Genomic DNA, 21,681 nt, shown 5'->3' on the forward strand with positions numbered 1-21,681 from the left:
TGCTTTAATTTAGTGATAGCACTTTGAGGTTCATAAAAGTCCTTTACAAATATCTCATGTTATCCTCGAATGACTCTTCAGCCTCTCCTGCCTGAAGGGATGGGCCAGGAACCTGCCACACTCATTCCGGTACAATCATTCCCCCCCCCCCGTGGTCTCTTCTGGCTCTGAATTTGTAACCCTATGCTACTGAGAGCACATCTGGATTCAGACATGGTAGAATCTTGGGGGAGTCATTGAATTTAGGAGAAAAAATGTGATCCCCAAAAAAACTTGACCATTGGGGCAGTAACACCCCCTGTCCCTCATCTCCCCACCCCAGCCTGGAAAGATGCTCTAGGCTGATGGGAATCTCGTCTGTGATTCCTCTTCTTTCCCCCCCATCCCCTCCCCAGTTCCACTTGAGGGAACATGGTATTGAAGGAAGTTTGGAAGGAAGTGCCCAAAGAAGTTGAGATCAAGTGATCTTTGCTAGGCTGTCAGTCCCTCATTACAGAGACCTTGGGAAACTCCCACCAGGAGAAGCCAATGCTTCTCCTATTCTGGAGAGGTCAGTCTAATTCTGACCTCAGAAAAGACACCTGTATCCAAGGGGGTCCTGGAACCAACTGGCTATAGAGAGCTAATTGTTAAATGTGCAAACATCAGCAAATGCTAAAAATTGAGGTTTGATTTATTTTTGTTGTTGCCTAGACTTAAGAAAGTGAGAGAGAAAATGTTAATAATGCAAATTAAACTTAAAAGTGTGCTGTGTTCATTATTTTATTTTTTGGAGAGTCAGTTGTTAAACATTTACCAGGATACTCCTCTCTCTCTCTCTCTCTCTCTCTCTCTCTCTCTCTCTCTCCATGTTTCTTTCTTCTCTCTTTTCTTCTCTGCCTCTCTGTCACTGTCTCTCTCCCCCTTCCAAAAATGTTGGTACAGTTTTGAGATAGCAGAGGCCAGAGGAGGGGAGGCCTGTGCTGAGGCCAGAAGAGAGGACAGGGAAGAGAGAAGGGGATCCCAGCTGCACAGACTTTCCATCCAAACTTTCCTTTCCCACCTGGATAAATGACTCTGGGGCTCTCCCTGCCTCCATCTGGATCCTCGATCAAAGTGGGTACATGCACATCACCTGCAAACCTCCACTTCAGCACAGGGCCCAGCTTTATAGTTGAGCGCTTTAAAGGTCTAAAGAGTCTCGGAGGGCCCAGAGAAAATGTTCCCTGGTTTCCCTCCAGGGGATGGCAAATAGAAGTGCTCGTGACCGTTGGCTTCATGGAGGCCCCTTGCCAGGCTGACCCCCCAGCATCAGATTCTCTTTGGGAAACAAGTTCTCCCTGTGGGCGTGGGCTGTCCTTGCTTCCCTCTGGCCCCTCCAGGTTCCTCTGAAGGATGGAGGGTCTGGCAGGCACATGGATGCCGAGCCAGCCTAGCACCCTGGCCTCCCAGCAAGGGACGGAGGACGGCAATCCCAGCATGGGGGGGACCACCCCCAGGCTCACACACCCTCACAGCTAGGACTGAGACAGCTGCTCTTTGCCTTGTGGTACTTGATCTGAAGGCTGAGATGCCAAAAATAAATTGCATGTGGAAACCTTGGAGCTGGCAAGCAGGCAGCTGGTAGAGGTGGAAAGGAGTTCATAATTGAGTCAAAACACGGGAAGGTCAGCAAGCACGTTGACTTACCTGGTGGGTGGCCCCCCATTCGGACTCCAGGGTGGGTGCTGGGCACAGAGGGGATGACTGAAGCACTTCAGAGCAAGAAGAGAGAACTCAGAGGCCCCTAATCCTCCTCCTTCATTTTACAGATGAGGTAACAGACTGAGAGAAAGGTAATGACTTGGCCAAGGTCCTATAGAACTGATGTATAAAAGAGAGATTTGAACCATCTTGCTTAGGCAGATGGTGGTGCAGTAGATAGAGTGTAGGGCTTGGAATCAGCAAGATCTGAGTTCAAATCCTGCCTCAGTCACTTACTGTGTGACCCTGGGCAAGTCACTTAACCTTGATCTGCCTCACTTTCCATCTACAAAACGGGTACTATGCACATATATGTAATCATATCTTACATATAATGCACATATATGTATAATATATATTATATATAAAATAATATATAATAGTATATGTATAATATATAAAGCACCTACCTCCCAGGGTTCTAGTGCTAAGAAAAGTCCTAAGTGCTTTGAAAACCTTGAAATACTATCTATATAGATGGTAACTCTTATAATGATTGGGAACAGCTGGGTGGCACAATGGATAGAGCGCTGGGCCTGGAGTCAGGGAGACCTGAGTTCAAATCCTTATGACCTTGAGCAAGTCACTTAACCCCAATTGCCCTAAAAAAAAAAAAGGGCGAAAATTATAAACTCACTGAGGGAAGAGCCCTATTCTGTTCATCTCAATGTCCCTTTATTGAACCTAGTATTACACATAGTAGAGACAGCCTGGATTCGAACTGGGTCATCTCCCAATAGGTTCAGCAGGGACTCTGATTTTAAGACCAGAACCTGCGATTCAGTCTGGAAAGAATTCAGCTCAGCCTTACTTGGAGTGAGAGTTGTAAAAGTTTATTTTTCCGCTTTTACAGAAGCAGGCAAGAGTCCTTAGGGGACCTTTTGCAAGTGAAAGGGGGCACAGGCTTTTACTTTTAAAGGGTAGGGCTGCCATTGTCAGGGCCTACTGGATGGATGTAAGGGAACCAACTCTGCTTAGGCAGAGTGCGGACAGGGGGAAGGGGCAGAGTTGCTCTGAGACTGGGGCGGGGGAGAATGGAGTGTGATTTTATAAACTGGCTGATGTTACAAAGTTTTTTTACAGACTGATGTTACAAAGTTTTACAAACTGATGTTACAAATATAGATCCCAAGCACCCAGTCATTACTGATGTTACAAAGTTTTACAAATTGATGTTACAAATAGAGATCCCAAGCACCCTGTCATTCTGATTCCCAATACAGCATTCCTTCCACACACTGCCTCTCTCCTTTCTGAGATTGACTTCTCCAACAGATGTTCAGGGCAAATGTCCGAGTAGGAGAGTAGGTGTGAATTATTGCTATCATTAATATAATTTAAAATGTCACCGGTGAGTCTTACCACTGGTCAATACAGTTCCGTCTCTGAGAGTGGGGATTTTGGAGGTGAACTCGTCACTGAAATGTAGTCCCTTTCCAGGGACTGGGAAAAGTCAACCTCATTACTTTTGGACAGCTCTCATTTTCAGGAAGCCTCCTTAGGTCAAGCCTAAGTCAGCCCCTCCTGGTTCAGCAAGCCCTTTTCAAGGTAAGCAGGAGACTGATTGTCCACTCTGGAGTGGTACCCACATGTCTTGGGAGAGCGTGGTGGCTGCCTTCCAGATGATATGGTCCTTAAAGGTGAGGGATGTTCCCCAAGCCCAGTATCTCCATTATCACGTAGAAGCTTGTTCTGAAGCTTTCTAGACAGTCAGCCTGCACAGTGTTGAAGGTTTCCCTGCTTCTTAGCAGTTAGTAAAATTATCTTAGAACCCCATTGTAATAGTAATGGCATTTAAAGATTCCCCTGTATTGGCTTGGTTTTGGGTTTGATTGTGTTAAAACCCAGAGCTTGTTAATCCCACCTGTGGAATGGACTTGTTGAGGTGAAAAGAAAGTCCTGAACTGGGAGGAGCTGGTGACGTAGATTTGGAGAGACACAAGAGAGAGGCAGAAGAACTTTTTTGGAAGCAGCACTTTGGAGGCAGAAGAGAGACTGAGAGGATTGCTGAGGGCCACTTTGAATTGCCCTGGACTTTTGAGACCTGCCCCCGGAGCTGCCAAGGACTGAGGAGACATGGCTGTTTTGCTGGTACTTTGTCTGTCTGTTTTGCCAGATTTGTCCACTGGTGAAGGACAGTCCTGTTGAAGAAGTCCTGGAACCTGGCTGTTTGTTAAGAGCTACTGAGACTGTCCTGCAGACAGAGAGTGAATACTGTCCACTGGTGAGGGACAGTGCTGTTGTTGCAGGGGTCTGGAGACTGTCCTGCAGACAGAGTGAATACTGTCCACTGGTGAAGGACAGTGCTGTTGTTGCAGGGGTCTGGGAACCTTTCTGTTGGTTCAGAAGCCCTGAAGAAGGATTTTCTTGTTGTTTATTTACAGAAATCCTGGGAGAGGGTTTTGCTAATGTTTTCAGGGGTTCTAGGACTGTTCTGCAGACAGAGAATGAATTAATGAAGAGACTGGCAATGTATCTCATGGCCTTGCTAAGCCTTGTCTCCCCAGGAACTAAGATTGCTGAGAACTTGCCTCATGTCAAGATGAAGAAAAGACCTCCATTTGGGTATTAAGTGCTGTGCTTAAACTTGTTGTAACTCTGGGGGTAGATTCAATTGCAATCCAGGGGTGGGGAACTTTTGACCATTTTGTGCTGTGATTGAACAAATGAAGGTACTTTACTTATGTTTGGAAACTAATCTCCATTTGAGAAGAGGGGCTTTGTGGTGGACTAAATGAAGGTACAGCCTGGGGGTGGAGAAGTATTTAGAACAGGGACTTTGTAATTGACTGAATGATTGGAAGGTCCTGGGGTGGGGTAGTCCTTGGAGATTATTTAATCACACTTAGTAAATGCTGTATTTTGAATGATGTCATGTTTTGATCTTCTCTGTTCTTGGTTTGTCACTGAATAAAAAGGAGAGAGCACCTATGCTGGTATTCTGAACCTGGGAAGTTGCCTTTCCTTGGCATTACATTACACCCATGGGGCGTGTTTGATGTAAGTGGCCTGAAAATAGACAGTAAATCCAGCACCCATGAACATTGAGCACTTGCAACTCAACAAAATGCTTGATTGAACAAGGCCATGGATTATTACTGCACTTTTTAATTGTGTGGCTATCCTTAAGGACTGGGACATCTTTCACTCGTGGATAGCATGTTAAAATCTTTTTTGTTCCACTGAAATATTAACAAATATTTCTCAAAAGACCTTTCCAGACTCTTCCCTAAGCAAGAAGTCAGCCAAAAGGTTGAGAGTGACAGGTCTGAGGAAAATGGATTAAGGGTGATGACCAAATTTAGAACTGCCCACGGTCTAATAGAGAACAGAGATTTCCCCATTCCTTGAAGGGATGAGTCATGATCTGCAGCTCTGCCTGGAGTTAACTTCATACTGGATGCCCCCACATCGGTACCCCTGTGCATCCCATGCCCCCACACTCCTTTTCTAGCTTCCTTTTGTATTGTTTATATTCCCAGAACTTAGCACAATGCTTCACTTAATACATGTTCACTGAATTGAATTTTTGAAAAGGTTTAGGGCATACTGATCACAAGCAGGGTCTCCAAGGAGGAATTGAGTGGTTGTAAGATTGGATTAAGTGGCTTTTGTTCTCAGTGTAGAATGCTAACCCCCAGCTGTACTTTATCAAGTCCTTGCCTCTTCCTTGTTCATTCTCATGGCATAGAAAGATGTCCTAAGGCGTGGGTGAGGAGACCATCAGTTTGGACTTTTCTCTTATTAACCAAGAGATTAACATTCCTTCTTCAATGCTCTCTTTAGGATTGAGTGCCCAGCCCCTTTCCACCCTCTCTTCCTTCACAGTGCTCAATCACCAAGTCCTGGACCTCTGCCTCACCCATTTTGAGCTCTGAAAGCCCATTTTTGCCCTCATGCCCTTCTCAAGCAGCCCCCCTACTCCTAAGGGGCTGCAGGGATCCAAGGCATGAGCAGCCCTTCAGTAGCCTCCCCTGCTATCATCCTCTGTAGTTCAGCTCCCAGGAAAAGGCCATGTACCCCCACTTACTCTTTACAATCTGGCCCCCGACCTTGTCATTCCAGCACAATTGACCTTTCTCAGTTCTCCTTGACCTCTCTACAGTCAGTTTATCATTCTGATGTCCAGTAAGACATTTTAAATTCAATGTTCAAAAAACCAATCTCCCTCTTTGGCCCTAAATTCCACACACCTGCCGCCAATTACTGTGGAGGGTAACACACTACCCTCCCAGTCCCCCAAGCTCATAACCTAGGAGTCACTAATTTCTCTGAAACTTACCCTATCATATCCTCTTGATATGCCCCTGCCATGGTGCCTGGACTGGTATAGCAGGTGGGTCTGTGGCTCAGGTCTCTACCCATTCCAATCCATCCTCCATTTGGCCACTAACGTGATTTTCCTGAAGTGCACATCTATCACTCTCCTGCTCAAAAACTCCAAGTTCCCTATTGCCTGCGGGAGAAATACTAAATGCTTATTTGGTATTCAAAGCTCTTGGTAACCCAGGCCCCTACCTTTCCAGCCTTCTCACATGCTCAGATGCACTGACACCAGCCTCCCGGATGTTTCTCTTAATTCTGGTGCCTGCCCTCTTATTTCCTCTTTCTGCTGTACATAGCTAGTTGGGACGTATTTGTTGGCTTGTTTCTTCCCATTAGGTTGTGAGCTCCCTGAAGGAAGGGACTCTTTCTGTGTATCTCTAGCACACAGCACAGTACCAAGGAACACAGGCACATAGGAAGGGCTTAATACATTTTGGAAGGATGCCGGATGAGCACTGGCCTTCCCCCCACCTTCTGGTAACCCGAGATAAAGACTGACTGAAGCCAAGGACTTCAGGTACCTCTTAACTGGCAGCCTGTCCTCCAAACCACAGCTGTCCAAGGTCTCTGCCTCTGATGTCATTACAAACAGGCCCACATGAACACACACCACAGAACCATCCAGACTATCACCAACTCGGGCAGCTGGGACAGCACAGAATCAATTTTCCTGTTGGCCTTGTGGTCTCAAGGGAGGGCAAAACAAGGCTCACAAAAACACTTATGTGAATGGCAGAACCTGGGAAGGATGAGCCCTGGCTTCATTTCTGAAAGAAGAAAGCCACCACCACAGGCAGAAAAACAATGGAACCCCAAAATATTCATGGGCCTTAAAAACCCCATCTCCCTTTCTCTGGTGACAAAGCTTCCACTTCAGCTCTCTCTGAAGAATTCATTCTCTTTCCTTTGGAGAGTAATACCCAAAAACTTTTGTAGGCTCCAAGAAGGTACAAGGACCATCCGGCATCTTCTGTGCTTTTATCACACCCCTCCCCCAATCAAGGGTAATCAAGTCCCCATTCCCACACTTACAGATCTCACATCCAGGAGGAAATAAACTTTATTTTAAGAGTTTACATCACAAGCATTCATTTTGATGAGAGACCACACAAGCATCTGCCTCATCTCAACATTTTATATTATCTCATGTCATCTCCACAGTGGGGAACAGCTTTCCCCTCCTCAAAGGTTGTTCTGAAATAAAGATATTAGTGACAAATAGACAAAAAAAACCAAAGTACTGGTGGTCTGTTTTCTTTATCATTTCACTACTAATTATGCATTATGCTAAATTAGATTGGTCTTCAGAGTTGATTTTTTTCCATTTCTTCCTTTTGAAGGTCTCAATTAGGCTAATCCTACAAAAGAAAGAGACTAGTATTACATTTACTGTAAACATCTAAGTCAAAGCCAAAAATGGACTGGGCTGTCCACTGCTGAGAGCACATAATCCTTCTGAGCTTGAAGCCCAGGCATTTCTCATAACAGACCTGGGCCACCAGGCAGTAGTAATGGGGACCCCAGAAGATCTAAGTTCACATTCTACCTTCATGTAATGTTACAGACATGTCACTGAACCTCTGAGCCTCAGTTTCCTCATTGTATAAAGATGTTACTGTAGCAGCACCTATGCCGAATAAGGCTGTGAAGATACTATAAGAGAAGCAGGCATCCAGGCTATTTAAGGACTTCCAACCATAGGAAACTCATCACTCCCTTCTTCAGTCCATTCTACTGACAGCTCAAATCACTGCACAGTCTTCCTTGTGCCCAGCAGAAATCTATCTCCCACAAAAGGAAGTGTCTACTAGCATCTCTATGAAGAAGACGTGATTCTCAAAACCACTGAGGCTGGAGCTGCCTTCAGAAGAAAAGAAGTGGACGCATCTCTCCTAAAGCTCCCACACAGCAGGCAACAGGAGCATCAATACTTACCATTTGCAAACCTGCACTGCTTCAGCACCTCGCTAAAGCCCTCACACAGTTTGAGGTCACCCTGGTTCTGGGCACACTCTAAGAACTGCTTCATCTCGTAATGGCAGGGACCAAATTGCTGCTGCTGCTGCTGGTAGGCTGGCTGTGCTCCCTGAGGTTCCTGGGAAGATGACACTTTAAGATACTGGAGAAAAGGCATCTCAAGCAAATGCTTTTAAGAACACCACCCAAGCTACATAAAAAAAAAAAATTAAACTAGAAGATGATCATTAGACTGGAGCTTTTGAAAAGCACTTAGATACCTTTACAAAAGAGAAAGTAAGAGGTGAACAAGGAAGATCACAGGAGCACAGACACATGACTAAAGGAGAGACAGATAAGAGACAAGAAGAGCCTGAAAGCTCTAAAACAATCAGCTCCTAAAGAGCAGTTGGAAAGGAAATGGTGGAAATGATTCAGGGCTAACCTCTAAAACCCGGCTTTGGGAAGATGAATGAAGAGTTTAATTTCTAACAAATCTAGACAGCTCAGGATCCAAAGTACAACATGATCAGGCCCCATGGCCCAATGCCCCTTCCTGAGAGGGGGCTAAGGAATCAAAAGGTGGTGGCTCTTGGGGAGGATGAGGTGCCACCCAGCATACAATAACGTACCTGGTAGGTGATATCAGGCCTTGCAGGCTCAGCACTGCTCCCACCACCAAAGCCACTTGTAATGGCATGACCAATGGTGTGGCCGACAGCTGAACCCACTGCCACCCCGGCTGCGGTGGTAGCCATTTGGGCCATTAAACCCGGCTGCTTAGGGGCAGCAGCAGGAGGGGCAACTGCAGATGGTGGTACTGCTGCTGGAGGATGAGCTGCTGGTGGTGGTGCAGCTCTCATTGGGGGAGCCCGACTGCAAAAGAAAGAAAAACACAAAACTCTGTTTCAAACTGACCAAGATCAGCAAAAGCTGGGGTGGGGGAGTCTTACACACTTACATTTCAACAACCTGGGTCTTTATTTAAAATATTGCCCATTCTTTTTATTATTATTATAACACAAATTCCAAATGTTACTGGCTTGTTATGCTGAAAATATTTTCTATGAAGTTATGAAAAGAGAAATACAGGATATATAAAAATAAAAGACATCAACAAAAATGTTTTAAGAAGCATAATCATATGGTATTATATATGCCTCCATACTAGTAAGTGACAGAGGACCTCAAAAATCCTCCTGATATAAAAGAAAAATAAACATATATGGACCCAGAACGGGGTTCAATTCATGGCTGTCACTGGGGGACCTTGGGGAAGCCACTGTGCTATCCATTTTTTTTTTTTAAAGATCCTCTGCTATATGTAGAGTAAAATAATTTGAAGACTCAATGAGACATAAAAGCAAGCAGAAAACCTTCAAGAGTAGTAGAGATCATGCCTTTATCATCAATGATAACAAAAGCAAGGCCGAGATGGACAACCCTGATCGAGAAGGGAAATTATTAGTTCCTGTGTAATACTGGTTGGGCATATCAAGATCCATGTGACTAGGTGCGAACCCAAAGCCATACATAATCAAGCAGTGGATTACATTTAGGCTCAAAGGATTTGGTGCAGAAAAGTCCTTTAATCTCAACTCACAGAGAAGGAAGCCAAGGTCAAGCCCACAATGGGGTATGAGTGGGTGACAGCAAGGGGCAGGAACTATGTATAGTCTCTAGGTCAAAATAGTAAGGTCTTCAGCGAGATTTGAGAACACAGATTCTTAATTTTAAACTTATTTTAAGTTCATTTTCCATGAACTTAATCTATTTTTTTTAATTATTGCATTTCAATGTAATTGGTTTCTTTGATCAACAGGTATTATTAAGCACCTACTATGTGCCAGGTTAAACCCTGGAGATACAACAGTTCCTGCCTCAAGGAGCTTGGTTTATGAGGAAGAGAACACTGGATAAATTGGAGCTGGACTAGCATTAAGTTCTTGAAGGCAGAAGGTGGGATTTCAGCTGGCTCCTGAAGAGGCAAATAGAAGTGAGAGAGTATTGCGGGCAAGGACGAAAACTAGTGAAACTGTGGAGGGAAGAAGGCCAGGGTCACCGGATGGCCTAAGAACTGGCCGGGTTAGGAAGGGCTTTAAAACCCAAACAACAGGTTTCATGCTTCATCCTGGATATTAAAGGAGTCGCTGGAGTTTATCCAAGGTGTCAGGATCCGAATCCCACCCCCAGAAGGGGGTGCAGGGCCTAACAGCCCTTAGGCAGGGGCCATCTATGGTCGCCCTGCTCTTGCCACTAGAACCAGCTACGTCCAGAGGAGAAAGTGAGGCTGGTGACCCGGCCCGGCCTCACTTAAATCCAGCTGACCTGCACCTCATGACGTCACCTGGAGGTCACGGGGCTCAAGGTCCTCTAGAGGAGCAACAGCCCTTAAGCAGGAGGTAAATAAGGGTCACAAGCAGCGCGCTGCTTATTCAGGGAGGAGTTGCAGAAACTGGGTAACGGGGGTGCGGGTCCTAACAGCGCTCAAAGCCGCGGCTTCTCAGCCCCCCCCGGACGTTCAGCTCGGGGCAGGGTGCCCGCCGGAAGCCGCCTGCGCAGCCCAAGCCTCGGAAGTGGGCAGGAAGGGACCCCTAGACAGCGGGAGCCACGTGGGCCTTCAAGGGGGCAATGCGCATGCGAGAAGAGGGAGTGGGGGAGGGGCGGATGGGGGCCCATCGGCTAGCTGCCCCTCCCCCCCCTCATCCCCAGCCTTCCCGGCTGCGTCACAGCGCTTCGAGCTCCCGCTCCTGGCCTCCTTCTTTCCCCTGGAGCCACTCCGCCACCGTCTCATCACCCCGGTCTCTTCTCTTACCTGGCCGGAGGGGCCACCCGGGAGGTCCGGCTCCTGCTTCCGCGCGGCATACTCGACACCAAGCAGTAGACGTCCTGGGGAGAAGTGACCGGCGAGAGGCTGCGGCGGTTCCTTGGGGTAGGGGCTTACAGCCTCCGACCAATCAGTGGCCTCCCGCCGGCGCGCTCGCGGCCAATCAGTGGCCACCCGCCTCCACGAGCCTCCGCCAGCCAATCAGCGCCCCTCTCTCAAGGCCTTTCCGTCTCGCCCCCCTCTGACCGTATCGTGAAGGTCACTGGGAGGAGCGGTAGAATCACGCTTCGCGCCCGTTGGACGTCACTTGCCGTGCCCCTCCTACCCGTTTCTAAGCCGGAAGCGTACGTCGTTGCCTAGCAACCGCCACTCGGTTTGAGCTCGGAAACGGATCTACGTCTTCATTCCAGGGGGGCGGGGAAACGTAGCGTTGGCCCGCGAGGTACGGAGTCAGCGCCACATGTCCTCCCGAGAAGTTTCTCTGTCTACTCCGAGGTCAAGGACCCTGGGGACGGAGTTCCCGGGTAGTTCCTTGTATTCCGTGTGCTTGGCACAGCGCCTGGCCCTTATATGGTGGGCGCATAATAAGTGCTTGGTGACTTGTGCTGAGTCCGGACGGAAAACTCCGAGATGGCCTCCGAGGCCAGCCTTGACTTTCCCGCATCCCTGTCCCCTGGGGCGGGGGCGGTCAGCCTGGCCCGGTCTGCCTCTCTGCCCCCAACCCCTAGTGGGCACAGTGCCGGAGCTGCCCGCCTGTCGGGTCATTCAGCCAATAAGCATTTATTGGGCGCCTGCTGTGCCAGGCATTGTGCCCGGCGCTGCGAAAAAAGGCAAAAACCAATTTCTTTGCTCAAGGAGCTCACAGCACTATAAACAGACAAGTGGTATGGAGGGGGTTTGGGTTGCTGGGAACCCCGCAGTGTCAGGGTGCAAGGCTGGTCCGCCGGGGAAGAATTCAAGCACTCAAGCCTCCTTTCAGTCGGAGTGAAGAGGGTACCCACTAAGAGGATTAGGGTTGCTCTGGAGCCCCCAAAATTCCAACACGCCGGCTTCTGCCCAATGAATTGGACTGGAGTCTTCTCAGCCAAAGAAAAGTAAAATTTATTAAAAGTTCGCTTGCATTAGACAGTAAGTCTGTGCTGGGTCATTCTATGGCGCTCTCACTATTGTATGGCACTCACCCACATGGCATTCTATGGCGTTCTCACAAACCAGAAGACAGGATTGGGGTCTTATATACAGAAGGTCGTGGGAGGAATCTAGGGGTGGTGTAGAGGAGGAGTTGGGGAGGGTCTTCAGGTGGAGTCAGATGAGGTCAATGAGTGATTAAGGGTGGGAGGTAGCTGGAGGCTACAGACTATGGTGGGCTAGGCCAGTTTAAGGGTGGGAAGCCTAGCAAAAGACCTGCCTCATCAAATGGGATGATTCAATCAAGAGTCCAAGGGAGGTTTCCATAGCTTGTACCTCAAGGACTCATGGAGAGCTCGAGGGACTCCCAGAGCCCATACCTCATCAGGAGAAGCAAGCTTGATTGTAACGCCCATATAGCGGGCTAGATTCCCAAAGAATCGATCCTCGCCTCCATGGGGGGTGTGTGTGTGGGGTGTGATTGATACTCATATACAAAAAAAGGACCGAGAAAAGATCTGGATGGGGTTAAAGGAGAGGCAATAGCCTGGGGGAGCCACCCTGAAAATGGTCTGGGGTCAGCGGAGAGCCACCCTGAAAGGACTGGAATATCTAGGTGGGCTGGGCTGGGCCAGCCGCCTCCAGTGAGGCGGAAATGCATGGGAAGATCCAGGATCCAGGTCCTGTCACCCCATCGGTGTCAGTGTAAATGGACAGGACGGCACTAGCATTGGTGGCGCCCAGAAAGGGATGCTTAGACTGTGAGAGCTGAGCGGAGTCTTGTAGAGAGCCTGCAGCTACAGGTGAAGGTGACCAGAGAGAGCATTCCAGGCTGTTAGAGGAACAGCAAGACAGGTTTAGTCAAGCTCATGAGGATGGTGACTTGGGCAGTGGTGGGAAGGGCAGGAAGATGAAATCAGGAGGTCATATGTCTAGGCAAGATACGGAGAATGGGGGAAAATGGATAGAGGGAAAGATGTATGGGTATTTGGGAATTAGTTTGAATTTGGAAATTAGCCTGTAAGTGCCCCTGGTGTGCCAGAGGGAGAATCCAATCCTGCTATCAGGGAGCTACCATTTTACCAGTGGACAACACATGCATACATGCAAATATATAAATACTAGGGAGCTTTTATGTAGAACGTGGTGTTTGAACTGCATCTTGAAGAGAGGGATTCAGTGAAGCAGGGGGAGGAGGGCGTGCATTTCGGCCAAGAAGAACAGCAGGGGGAATAGCCCAGAGAAAACCTCAGTTCAATTGAGCGGGCGGGACCAAGGTGTGGGAAGGGGAGTAATGCAACACGAAGCCGCGAGGTGGCGGAAGCGGCTAGCGGGCTGGACTCTGAGTCCGAAGACCTGAATTCAAAGACTGACTCAGACCCTTAGCTGAGTGGCCCTGGACTAGTCCTTTACCGGGTCTGCCCCAGTTCCCTCATGTGTAACATGGGGGTCACAATAACATCTGCCTCGTGGGGTTGTTGTGGGACTCAGATGAGCGAGTGTATGAAAAGCATGTAAGTGTTATAATGAGGCTAGGGAGAGAGCTGGGAACCAGGGTGCCGGTGCTTGCAGAAGTCAGAACAAAGGGGCTACCTTTCATCTTAGCGGCCGATGGGAGCTCACGAGCAGGGCGGGACGTGGCCAGACGTGCACAGCTGTGCGTGCAGATAGGCTGGAATGGGGAGAGACCTGGGGAGATGGGGCCAGAGCCGGGGAAAGGACAAGGGGTCAGCGGCACACGCACAGAAATGCTCTTAAACAGTGGAAGTGAAGGGGGCTCCAAGGTCTGGGCAGCGGATAAGCAGATCGTGGTACGGGAATGTCAGGGAGTATTGTGCATTGGGAACCGATGAATGCAGTGACCAGGGCTAGAACACAGTATATGACGTTAGAGAGGAAAAATGCCTTCGAGAGTCTAGAATTCTGCCGACCACGGGAGTCCAAGGACTTAGCGTGCATCGGGTCACCTACCTCCTGCCCAAGAGGTCCGTGGCCATAGAATCCAGAGTAAGATAGGCACTTTGGGACGTGGCCAGCGCGGGGCGGGTGGGGTGCTCTGCTGGTCTGAGTTTGTTGTGAGGGTTTTGTTCTCTGTTCTTGTTAACAATAGAAGTAGGGAGAAGAGAACATTTTTACAAATTAAGTTCGATACAGAAGATTTTGTGGAGGTAAAATGACAATAATTGACAATTAAAAAAAATATTTGGCAATTGATTGAATATGAGGAATTAGGGAGAATGAGAAGTTGTGGAACGGGGAGATTGGAAGGATGGTGGTGCCTTTGAAAAACATAAGCAGATGGTCCTATGCGGGATAGAGCAGTTCCCTGGAGGCAGGAGGACCTGAGCTCAAATCCAGCCGCAGACAATCACTGGCTATGCGAAGCCTAAGCAAGGGACTTAACCCTGATTACCTAAAGAACAAAAAGTTTAAAAGTTGGTTGGATTTGGGCAGAAAGATAATTCTATTGTGAACATGTTGAGTTTGAGTTTTTCAGGTTTGAAGCATGCCATAGGCAATTAGTTGGTGATTCAGGACTGAAGCTTAAGGAGAAAGCCTGAGATTAGATATGTATATTTGTAAGTGCATAATTAAATTATAAGATTATTAAATCCATGGAAACTGGTGAAGTCACCTAGAATGTAGGGCCAGGAGCTCTCACCTAGAGGACTATGAAATTTAAAAATAAAAATCATTCCACCCCATACATGTAAAAACAATTTTTAACATTCATTAGTTTTTTAAAAAGTTTTGAGGCCAAATTTTATCCCTCTCTCTGTTCTCTCCATCCTTCCTGAGACTGTAATCAATCTGATATAGATTATACATGTGAAATCACGAGACATTTCCATATTAGTCATTTTGTGTAAGAAGACTCAAACAAAAAAAAAAAAGTGAAACAGTATGGTTTTAAAAAATATTTTCCGAACTATTTCAATGTAATTGTTTTCCTTTGTAATCCAATATATTTTGTTTTTTGCATTTTAATAATCTTCTGAGAGGGGTCCATAGGTGTCACCAAACTGCCAGAGGAACTGGGGGCATGACGCCCTTCAGGGACAGAAGATCCTGAACAAATCTATAGTGAGGGGGTGTGATCTGGGAAGGGGAGAAAAATAGATCAGTTTTATGCCTAGGTCATTACCCAGTCTTCTCAAGAATAGTAGTAACATTAAAAGAAATAGAGTAGTTGGAAAGAGGGTGGCAGAGGAGAGAGGTTGAGCTAAGTCTGGGTACATCCAGTGTGAATGCCAACAAGTAGATCCATCAGGTATTTAGAAATGTGGACTGCAAAGGGTGGAGGTGGGAGATAAAACTCGGGGAGTCCTTTGCATAGAGGTGATAATGTAAGGCAAGGGAGAAAAAGGAGTGCCATATTTGTGACGATTGCTGTCTCAGTGTCTATTTTTCTAAGTTTTAGTCAAACGTGTTTATTTTTTACAAGTCTCCGTATCCAATGTTGCTGGATTACACAATAAATGAGTGAGCACATGCTGGGTTCAAACCATTGGGGAAGAGAAAAAGTGTATATAAGAAAGGAATTTACAGTCTCAAAAAGGGATGGCAACCAAAAAAACTTATTATATAAACACATTAGAGTCCCCCCCAAAGCACCACTTAGGCTAAGAGGCTGTCTGGAGGAGAGAGATCATGTCCCTATAGAACTGTTAGATCATATGAATATGTGGCAAAGATAGTGATACACAAAATAACTGATAAGGGTAAAAAAAAGACGCTATGGGCTCTAAGAGAGGAAGTCTTCACAGAACTATAGAATCTGAGAGGTGGATGGGCTGGCCCCCTGGAGGTCACTCACTGTAATGGGAATGTAAATTTTAAAGATCTTCCCTGCCCCTAGGCTAAAGTGCACCAGAAGCCTGGGGAAGGGAGGCTTGTTTTTCAGTAGATACTTTTTGATTGGCCAGTGGGTCAATAAGGTTGTTACATTCTCTGAGCCAGGAGAAGGCTATATAAGCCCTGATGTGTAGCTTTGTTTTGGGACTCACTTTGAGAAGTGTTCTGTGATTTGATCTGAATTCTGGGAAGCCGTTGTTGAGAGTCCCCCGGCTTTGAAAAACCCAGAATGTGGAAACCCAGATGTTGACTGGGTATGGATGTAATGGTTGGACAGTTTGGAAATCTGTCTACTTGATGTTTCTGTCTTGATAATTATGCCTGTATGCTTTGAGGTTCAGGGTGCTGACCTTTTCTCCTGAACAAGGTAAACTATACATGTCTGACTGATTAAAGTAAGCCTGTTAACCCATTTTGAGTTGCTTTCCTTTAACAAAGCAGATCCAAGAACCTGTGGTGGCTGCAAACCCTGAGGACGCTTGGGGTGCTTGCTGCTACACTCACCCAACCCATAAAGGGTTAGGGTTAGAGTCAGAGGCATTTAGGGTTAGGGTTAGGGTTCGAATCCCCTCTGCAACTTCCCTAACACTCCAACAGCCTTCACTGAAAGATTTCTAGAGCTACATCCTAAGGCAAGGGTTCTTAATCTGGGGTCTCATGGGCTTGCTTTAAAAGATGTTTTGATCACTGTATTTGAATGATTGGCTTCCTTTGCAATCTATGTATTTTGTTTTATGCATTTAATAACATTAAAGGGTTACGCATCACTGGGCTACCAAAGGAGCATTAATCACTGTCCTTTGTCCATCTTATTTGACTTTTTAAAAAATTTATTTTCAACTTAAATACAAAAAGACCAAGAAAAGACAAAAACTAAACCCAACCCAAAACCACTTCCATGTACACAGCACAACATAGAAAGAATTCAATATAAAAAAACAGGAATTTCCATTTTCAACGGTTTACTCTTTTAAATAACTATGTAATAAATACTGCACATTGTTTTCAAAGCTACCCTGTTTTTCTGTGCTTCCTTCTAAGTCTTTTGTTCTCTGTCAGGCACTTTTTTTCTCCCTCCCCACCCGAGAGAAGGCTACAATTAAACACACACATATGTAAATGTGTAAAAACATACTATACATGCTTCTATTTATTAGTTCTTTTTCTGGGGATGGATAACATCTTCCTTCATAGGTCCTTTCTCACTGATTTGCGTATTTCTCATTGCCAAGGTGAATATTTCTGTTACTATGTATGACATTCTCTTGGTACTTCTCATTTCACTTTTCATTATTTCATGCAAGTCTTTCCACATTTTTCTAAAAGCAACCAGTTCATCATTTCTTATAGCACTTTAGTATTCCATCACAATCGCATGCCACAATTTGTTTAGCCATTCCCCATTGAAAGGCATCTATCATTTTTAGCCATTCTGATAGGTGTGTAACTTGATATTCTCAAAGCTATTTTAACTGGTATTTCTCTAATCAATAATTATTTAGAACATTTTTTCATGACTATATATCATTTTGATTTCATCACCAAAATAAAAAAAAATTCTGTTCATATCCTTTGGCCATTTATTAATTAGGGAATGATTTGTATTCTCATACATTTTACAAAGTTCTTTATATATTTGAGAAATCCTTTATCTAAGAAACTGTCTATAAAATTTTCCTCCCAATTTCCTACTTTCTTTTAATCTTGGCTACACTGGTTTTATTTCTACAAAACCCTTGTAACTCAATGTAATTGAAATTATCCATTTTATGCCTTACAATGCTATTTCTTTTTTATTCCTGAATTGTTCTACCTTTAAGTCTGATAGGTAATATGTTTCATTTTCTTATGATATATCCCTTTATATCTGGGTCATGTATCCATTTTGATCATATCTTGGTAGGAAAATGATTTAAGATAGTTAAGAGCTGATGAAGTCTCAATGAAGGTTGAAGCATACTATTTCCACTTTTTTCATGGTTTTTTCCTTTTGTTCTGTTTCTTCTTTTACAACATGACTATTGTGGAAATATTTACATGATTTCACATGTATAACGTGTATTAGATTGTCATCTTCAGGAGAAAAATTTGGAATGCAAAATCTTTAAAAAAAATGTATGTTGAAAATTGTCTTTACATATAATTGGAAAAAAATAAGATGCTATTCAATTTAAAAAAAAAGATTTTTGTCTATGCCCAATCTCATTTGATTTCTCAATTAATCTAACTGTTAGAATGGTTTAGGCTTGAGTTAATAAAAATCTTCCTCACAGAAATATCATATGCTTTTGCATCCATACCAGGACCTAGCACAGGGCCTAGCATATATTAAGCATCTAATAATCTGTTGATTCTATAACAAAAAAAAAAATCTACAAACCCTTTCCCACAGGCCATCCCTTCCCATACTGGAACCTGATTCCCATCCTGGAACCTAATTCCCATTCTCCCTTACCTGTTTTCAAATAAACATGCCTAGTTCTTTCAATGATAGGCATGCTCTCAAATCTCATCCCCACCAATCAACAAGCATTTGTTGTCATTTTTTTTTTTTGTCTTTTTGGAGAGGGGAAGGCAGGGTAATTGGAGTTAAATGACTTACCCAAGGTCACACAGCTAGTAAGTGTTAAGTGTCTGAGGCCGAATTTGAACTCAGGTCCTTCTGACTCCAGGGCCGGTGCTCTATTCACTTCTTGCCCCTAAGTCATTTTCTATATGTCAGACAGTGTATGGTTCGATATAGGCTAGGAAAGGAACAGGGCCTTGACCAGGTAATTCATATGTTTAGGGAACTCCTGGATGAGGCAATTCCTTCCACCAAGGAGCACCAACTCTTTCAGGATCACACAGCCAGCATGAGTCATCACTGAGACCTGAAATGCACCTTTCCAAACTCTGGCCAACTCTCTAAACACACCCCCTCTAAACCCTGGGGATACAGACAGAAATGACGGTCTCTGTCCTTTAGGAGTTTACACTACTGGGCACAGGAGAGGTGGGGGACCCTTGAAAATGTACAAGTCTATACCAAAAGTGTACAAAATGAATCCAGCGTGGTTTGAGAAAGGCACTACTAGCTGGGAGTACTCAGAAAGGTTTCAGGAAACAGGGTGGCAAAGCGTGTAAGCACAGATCTGATGTGGATGGGTGACAAGGAGGCAGGGAGGACGGAGAAGAGAGAAGCACACTCAGGATCTAGTGAGGGGCCATGGATGGATGGGAAAAACTTGTCAGGGAGTGTGGCAGGCTGGGCAGCTGAGCCAAGACCAGGTGATGCACTGCCTCGCTTCCAGGACAAGGAGCCTTGCAAGCAGGAGAGCCCTACAGCTTTTTACATAAGGAAGCTTCATGATGGAAATGGTGTCATACGAAGTTGGTATTTTGTTGTTGCTGTTATGTCTGTGACCCCATTTGGAGTTTTCTTGGCAGAGATACTGGAGTGACTTGCCACTTCCTTTTCCAGCTCATTTTACAGATGAGCAAACTGAGACAGAAGTGACTTGCTCAGGGTCACACAGTTGGTAAGTGTCTGGGGCCAGATTTGAGAGGTGAGTTTTCTTGACTCCAAGCCTGACAACTCTGTCCACGGTGTCACCTAGCTGCCGAGAAAACTGGTATAGCAATGTCATCTACAGGGTAGATCTGGGAAAAGGTGAGACCTGAGGTAGGAGAGCAGTTAGAACCCTGCCAAATGAGTTACTTTGCTTTTTGGGTCTTTCCTCCAAGAAAATATTGTTGAACAAGGAAGGCTAGAAAACAAATGGTAGGCAGGGAGAAGAAGACCCAGGAGTGCCTCCTCCTTCAGCCCTAATTTCCTTGAAAGACAAGCTAAGGTGTTACTTCGCACAAAGCCTTGCTTCCCACCACCCCTTATTCATCCTCTCCTCCAAGTTACTAATTGGGTACGTGTTGTATCCCCCAGTAGCACATATATTTCACAGAGAACAAGTGTTTAACAAATGTTGTTGAATTCAAGTTGGAGGTGGTGAGCTTGCCTGGATTAGACAGACTATGGTAGTGTCTGCAGGAACAGAGAGGAAGGAACACATAGAACATGCTACTACAGGCAGGATTCTTCAAAAGGAAAAATCAACGTAATGCCTGGCTAGACTTAAGACCTGATACTAGATCTAGGGCATGAAAGCGAAGAATGAAGTTAAAGAAATGTCATTTGTTTCAATGAGCAAGCGCTTATTTTCTCTTCCCACACCCCCAATCTGAGGGGAAAAAATCCAAACTCTCCTAATACGAAAAGTCAAGGCCAACAAATCCCACACTAAGTGTTTATGTGTCTCCATCTGGATCAACTTAAGGCTATCACCTGGGCGTAAGAGGTGGAGATTCTGTATTCATCTAACAAGAGAAGTTCACCATAAGAAGATAGGAAAGGTTTTGCCACACTTAATTGATATAATTTCATAATGGATTAAAATAATTTACCTTTCATCCCTGGAGATGTTAGTAGGAACTTCAGAATATTAAATACTGCCCAAAAGCAGGGAACTATTTTAAGCATGAAGCTCAACTCAAATGCTTCTGAGACTTCAATGTTCTCAGTCACATAAAAATAAAACAAAAAACTCAAACCTCATCTTGGCCTCTGGGAGAATAACAATATCCAATTTTTAAAGTATTTTTATTTCACCACAAAATATTAGCCTTGGAATGAAGCATTTTCCACAGTAATTCTAATAGTGTCTATTTTAAAAGTGTTTTAAAATATCCTTAAAGGTCTTTGTTACTGTTCAGTTGTTTTCAGTTGTGTCCCACTCTTCATGAACCCATTTGGGGTTTTCTGGGCAAAGATACCGGAGTGGTTTGCCATTTCCTTCTCCAGCTCATTTGACATATGAGGAAACTGAGGCAACAGGATTAAGTGACTTGTCCAGGTTCACACAGCTAGTAAGTGTCCAAGGTTGGAACTGAACTCAGGTCTTCCTGACTCCAGGTCCAGCACTCTGAGCATTAGAGATCATCTAACCCTGCTCCCTCATTTACAGGTGGGAAAATGAAAGATCACATGTTAAGAGCTGACCTGCCCCAAGTCAAACTGGGTGTTAGAGAGCAGAGCCAGCCTTCACAACTAAACTCCAGACTCCAAGTCCAGGCCTCTGCCAAGGTGCTAACAGTACCTACTGATGCTGCAAATGGCAAAATGGCAAGGACCAGTCTTGGCCACCTTCTGACTGCCCCAACATATGCCTCCCACTGTGAAGAGTGAGGGCTGAAGAAGTCCACATACAAGTACCATGTAACACAAGAACAGATTTGATCTTTATTATTCTGCTCCCCAAGCTACAAGGTAGCACTTTCAGTAATCCCATCAATGTCTTATAAGCACCTCTCTTAAAACCACTCTGTGCTCCTAGTAACATTAACTGACCAAAAGAGAAGAGTTGGAAAGCCATTCTTGCTGCTCTGCTTTAATGAGGAATCCTAAAGGGAAGACACCCCCAAGGGGACTGAACACAGATCTTACTGAAGGAACAGCTCAACGGGAAAAGGCACTGAGGCGGCAGGAAGCAAGCCCCGGTGATCAACATGGGTGGGCTCTCGCTCCCTTATGGCAACAGTTACAGCTGGAGTCAGAGAAAAGACTCTAACACGACCTTTGTGCAGCCTGCAAAAAATTAAACACAGAAAGATAATGGGTCTCTTCAGGGAGAGGTTACCATGGGGGGCAACGCTGATTTTTGGAGGAACCTCTATGTCCACACACAGGAGGGAGAGAACTGTTTCTGGGAGCTTGAAAGTCCCAAGGACTTGAAGGAGTTCTGAGGGGGTTTTTAAAGTGCCATTTCCCAAGGTTCTATAATGGAAGCCAGATCTATGCCTGACATTTGTCCTTTTAGGGTTTTTTTTTTTTT

The 21,681-nt window shown here is 45.4% G+C and overlaps 2 protein-coding genes across 2 annotated transcripts in view; both read right to left on the bottom strand.

The window, feature by feature from the left end:
- Positions 1-7,090: 7,090 nt before the first annotated feature.
- Positions 7,091-21,681, bottom strand: part of CHCHD2 (coiled-coil-helix-coiled-coil-helix domain containing 2) — a 421,648-nt gene continuing 407,057 nt past the window's right edge. The window contains exons 2-5 of the mRNA XM_069089571.1: positions 10,820-10,904; positions 8,637-8,880; positions 7,984-8,143; positions 7,091-7,406 (exon numbers count right to left, since the gene is read on the bottom strand). Of these exons, the coding sequence (XP_068945672.1) occupies positions 7,396-7,406; positions 7,984-8,143; positions 8,637-8,880; positions 10,820-10,869 (465 nt within the window). The 5' untranslated portion in view covers positions 10,870-10,904 and the 3' untranslated portion in view covers positions 7,091-7,395. The remainder of the gene's footprint in view (positions 7,407-7,983; positions 8,144-8,636; positions 8,881-10,819; positions 10,905-21,681) is intronic.
- The window catches only part of NUPR2 (nuclear protein 2, transcriptional regulator), a 2,011-nt gene continuing 1,396 nt past the window's right edge, over positions 21,067-21,681 (bottom strand). The window contains exon 2 of the mRNA XM_069089559.1: positions 21,067-21,434. The gene's annotated coding sequence lies outside the window, so the exon portion shown is untranslated. The remainder of the gene's footprint in view (positions 21,435-21,681) is intronic.

This window comes from Petaurus breviceps, unplaced genomic scaffold (genome assembly GCF_028583685.1).
Source record: "Petaurus breviceps papuanus isolate PSGF00001 unplaced genomic scaffold, PetGlider_PUasm1.0 186, whole genome shotgun sequence".
NCBI lineage: Eukaryota > Metazoa > Chordata > Mammalia > Diprotodontia > Petauridae > Petaurus > Petaurus breviceps.